This window comes from Chroicocephalus ridibundus, chromosome 19, assembly GCF_963924245.1.
Source record: "Chroicocephalus ridibundus chromosome 19, bChrRid1.1, whole genome shotgun sequence".
Taxonomy (NCBI): domain Eukaryota; kingdom Metazoa; phylum Chordata; class Aves; order Charadriiformes; family Laridae; genus Chroicocephalus; species Chroicocephalus ridibundus.
The window spans coordinates 8,647,809-8,652,350 of NC_086302.1; the positions used below are offsets into that span (position 1 = coordinate 8,647,809).

Sequence of the window (4,542 nt, forward strand, 5' to 3'; positions counted from 1 at the left end):
GTCCATGAGCATAATGAATATGCAGAACGCATAAAACTCCATGAAACAGCCTGCTCCAAGTCTCCAGAAAAGATCTGTCTGTTTTTACTGGAGCCGTGATCCAGTTGAAGGCTGTGCAGGAGAGCACACAAGGGCAGAATGAAATTGGGGCAGCAAGTTTAACTTTGCCATCACCTACCTCCCAAGTGGGTAACCATGCAACACCAATATCTTTCAAAAAGAAGTCTCTGGGTCTCTTCAAAGCCAAAAATTAAAGGGGAAAATCACCACTCTGCTTTCCTACGCTACTGGAAAGCACCATGTCCTACAGACAGCACCAGCACCGCTGTACTCCAGGCCTGTGGTGAAATAATTTGGCTAGCATGGCTCAGTGCGTGAGCGTGTGGGTTGTACTGGGACCCCGTGAGCCAAAACTCAACTCAGAGGTGAAAGATGCTGCTGCAGACAGAGTTAAACCAGCAAATCTCTGCTTCTAACATCCGCCTTGCTGCCAGCCCTGTTTAGAATGTGGGTGCATCCTTGCTGGGAGGGCACTGCTGGCAGAGTGGCCAACCGTCCGGTTGATGCCGCTAATCTGAACCACCTTGGCTGGTAAGGTCTCACTGCATGGTAGCATCCTTTTGGTGACCCTGCAACCAGAAGTGCCACCAAGAGAGGACCCTTCTCATGATGGCCAGCAGCCTGCTGCACCAGGGCACATGCCGGCAGGGGCCAGCATGCCGCGGCCCTGGAAGCACTTGGCAAAAGTCAGTGTGTACATCCTTCAGTATGAATGGGAAGTTCAGCGCGACCTCCACAGCGGGTACCTGTGCCCCAGCCAGCCGTGTGATGAGGTAGAAAGGCTTGGTCAGGGTGACACCGTGGGAGAGGAAGGCCCTGGAGGAACGGCTCTCTCTAGAGAGCTGATCTTATGCCGTTTGCAGTATCAGAGGCAGAGAGGGTCCCTGCTCAGGAAGCCGAGTGAATACAACACAAGCAAAGACAGTTCAAAATTAGTGCTCCACATGAACACACCACCATCCCCAGCATGCATGCACTGGGAGCAGAAACGACCTCTCTGAGGTTCCCCAGTCTCCCCAGGCCCCATCCTGACCACACTGAGGGATCCCCAGCCAAGGACACCATTCATTGTCCCCAGCCACCTCCATGCCCTTGCCCTTGTTGATGCTGACATGGAAAACAGGACAGATCATGCACTATCTGTGGGGATGGTAACACCAGGCAACACGGCTGGACCTTGGCATCCTGTTCAGGAGCAGAGTGTGCACTGGGGGCTCCTCGCCCCCAGCAGGGTTTCAGTGAGAAACTGGGGGCACTGGGCTGGGGGCCCTAGACGGCATCCATTCCTTTCCTCTGCAGCCTGCCCAAGGTGTCTGCACCTCGCATCCAATGGGAAAGAGCCCGATCCCAAAGCCCTGACACCGGGGATTTGCCAACGGCAGTGCCCTACGTGCTGGAGGCAGCCAGTCCCCCTCCAGCTGGGCCGTGTCGCGACAGCGGGGCGTGTCGCGACCAGGAGGCGTGTTGCGAGCACGGCTCGGAGAGCCCCCAGCAGCAGCCGTGCCGTGCCGTGCCGTGCCGTGCCGTGCCGGGCGCCAGCCCGCCAGCCGGGGAAGCTGCCGGGCCATTGCACCGCCCGTCCCGTCGGGGGCCGGGCCGCGCCGGGCCGCGCTCCAATGGGCGGCGGGGGGCCGGGCCGGGGGCCGCCCCTGCCCGCGTCCCTATAAGTGCCGGCAGCGCGGCGCCCCGCAGACGGCGCGTCGAGCCGAGCCGAGCCGACCCGAGCGGAGCTACCGCGGCGCTGCTGGTGCGCGGACCCGCTGCCCGCCGGAGCCCCGGATCGGTGCGTACCCGCGCGGGCAGAGCCCGGCTCCCTGCGGCGGCCGCGGGGCGGTGCGTGGGGCGCCGCGGGGCGCGCAGCGCTGAGCTTTGTGCGGCGGCGGCGGCGGGCGGGGGGGCGGCAGCGCGGCTGCCGGGGAGGGTGCAGCGCGGTGCCGTCCTCCTGGGGCGAAGGTGGGGGGTGCTCCGGGATCCTCGGACGGGAGCGGGAAGTGGTGCTGTCCCCGGGAGCCTTGCCCTGAGCCGTGTGTCGCCTTGCAGGGGCCTGGAGCCATGGCTGAGCACATGATGATGTCCATGAGCCACGGTGGCAGCGGGCTGCAGAGCTACCGCATGGGGGTGAGTGGGCTGCAGGGACCCCCGCAGCACGGGCAGCATGTGCTGAGGACGCTGCCTGCCGCCAGTCAGATGATGTCCTACGGAGGGGCTGGCATGGATGGTGCGATGAGGCCGAGACCCAACCTCAGCGGACAGATGGGCCACCACCAGATGCCGAATGCGATGATGTTCAATGGCCCGAGTCAGCAGCAGCAGTACATGGGGCCAGTGGGCACCCAGCAGCTAATGGCTAGCATGCACCTACAAAAACTCAACACCCAGTACCAGGGTCACCCACTGGGTATGAGCAATGGGCCCATGGGAGCTGGTGCCCAGCAGTACAGAGTGGGGCCAAGCCAGCACCCAGGCATGCAGCACATGCCCTCACCAGCGCTGACCTTGAACGTTATGGACACTGATCTCATAGATGAGGAGGTCTTGACATCCCTTGTCCTGGAACTGGGATTGGACCGGATTCAGGAGCTGCCGGAGCTATTCTTGGGACAGAACGAGTTTGACTTCATTTCAGACTTTGTTAGCAAACAGCAACCCAGTGCCATCAGCTGTTGAGGGGCTTTGAGCTCCTCCTTTTGTCTTGGTGGTTTTGAGTTTGTTTATAACTTCCTTCTCCACCTGCCATCCTCCTCCCTTCCCCTGCCTTGCCCTGTCCTGGATTCCTGACCTCCCCAAAGAGACAATCATCGGACACTGGCTTGCAATGGATTGCTTTTCTCTTCTGTGTGGTTTTTCATTTGGGAGTTCCTGGGGAGGGGGTGTGTACCCCAAAGAGAGAGCAGATCAAGAGCTCTTGCTGTAGAGCTGCCTCTAAATGGCATTAACAGGATTTCTGGCTTAAGTAGAAATAATGGACTTACGACTTTCCACAACTAGGCTTTGAGCGCAGGAAGCGATGGGCAGCTGGCAGCCCTGCCGGTAGCTGGATTTGCTCAAGGATTCTGTAGTGCCACCGAAGTTAAAGGATCCCCTGAGAGAGGATTGTCTCCCTGGTGCATGGTTTGAACCAGTTTACCCTTGCAAATATGGGTGGGGTTAGATATTTGTTGGGACTCTTTACTGTGACAGTAAATAGGTCTTCAGTCTTGTCTGTTCAGCTCGGGAAGGGGCACTTCCCCTCCAGCAGGCTTTTTTTAACTGGCTGAGCAAAATAAAGAATGCCTTGGGGAAGGGTGTGCGTATGTGCCTAAATGTTCATCTCCGTGGAACTTTGGATCTCCGAGCTAATCAACTGTAAAATTTACAGAGTGTTTGAGGCTGATTCAGACGTAAGGCTTAAAGCTGCAGTCTAGCTCCACTTTTTTCCACCTCTGAAACCAAATAAAGACCATGCAACTGTATATTCAAGATCTAATCTTATTTATTTTTCCTATGATTATTTATTTGCAAGGGCTTCTTTTGTTGTTTGGCTTCGGGACTGCTAGGAAGGACGCATGGAGAGTACTGCAGCTTTAAGATGCTGGCTTCAAAAAAAGAAAGCCTGGGATAGTTTTCAAGCTGCTCTGCAGATGGTCACTCCAACCCGAGATCTGTATGCTGAACGCATAGGACTGTAAATCCAATACCTTCCTGAATGTGATAAAGATGACTCGATTTCTAATTCCCTTACTCAGAAAAGGTTAAATGTAAAAGCTAGTGGGGTTTTGTTTCCTCTGCTGTCTCTTGTTTCCAGGCACTGTGGAAAGCTCCTGTTAACTCCTAGTTGCTGCTGCCCCCTGCTGCTGACAGCCCCCGGCAGCTGTCACTCAACAACCAAGAATGTACAGATAAATTTGCAAATAAAAGCTGAAGTATCTCCAGTGTGCATTTGTTTAGTGCTTGTCTCTGGCCCAGGCTCAGTGCGGTGTCGTGCACCAGGGAGAAGTGCTTTCTTAGCTCCCGTCGGTGGGCTGTGGGTCCTGTCACCGGTGTCCCTCGCCTGACACCAAAGTTGTAATGACTGTGTTTGTAGCTTAAATGCTTGGACTAAGTCAGTCCTCAAAGCACGGCTGGGAGAATGAAATGCTGCTCCTCTGTACTGAGGGCAAATTCCGAAGGTGGATGGAGCTGCCCTGCAGCAGAGTGGCTGCCGTTGCTTGCAGCCCTGCTGTTGGCTGACCCAAGGTGCTCAGACGAGTGGCTGGTGGCTTCTTGCACGTTCTTCCAGACCAAGTGCAGCTCTGACAGCTGGGGCGCAGCTCTGCTGCAGTTTTCTGTACCACAAAGACTCTAAAAACCAGGACAGCCTTTGGTCTTCTACTCTTCCAGAGCTTAAGTTGTTGGGGTTTTTTTAATGGTTCCCAGGTAGTCCTTGTGCAGAGTTCAGGACTATTGCCCTGTGTCCTTTCCCTGCCCTGTAGCAATGGGCTTCTGGATGCTGGTATTGGAGTG

The 4,542-nt window shown here is 56.3% G+C and overlaps 1 protein-coding gene across 1 annotated transcript; it reads left to right on the top strand.

The window, feature by feature from the left end:
- The first annotated feature begins 1,734 nt into the window (after positions 1-1,734).
- LOC134525189 (cbp/p300-interacting transactivator 3) lies at positions 1,735-3,965 on the top strand. Its single transcript, XM_063355806.1, has 2 exons — positions 1,735-1,843; positions 2,101-3,965. Exon 2 carries the CDS (start codon positions 2,113-2,115, stop codon positions 2,725-2,727), a length of 615 nt encoding a protein of 204 aa, XP_063211876.1. The 5' UTR covers positions 1,735-1,843; positions 2,101-2,112; the 3' UTR covers positions 2,728-3,965.
- The last annotated feature ends 577 nt before the right edge of the window (positions 3,966-4,542 follow it).

What these genes read in the sequence shown, in the direction of transcription:
- LOC134525189 (XM_063355806.1), top strand. Translation starts at nt 2,113, where the DNA reads ATGGCTGAGCACATGATGATGTCCATGAGCCACGGTGGCAGCGGGCTG.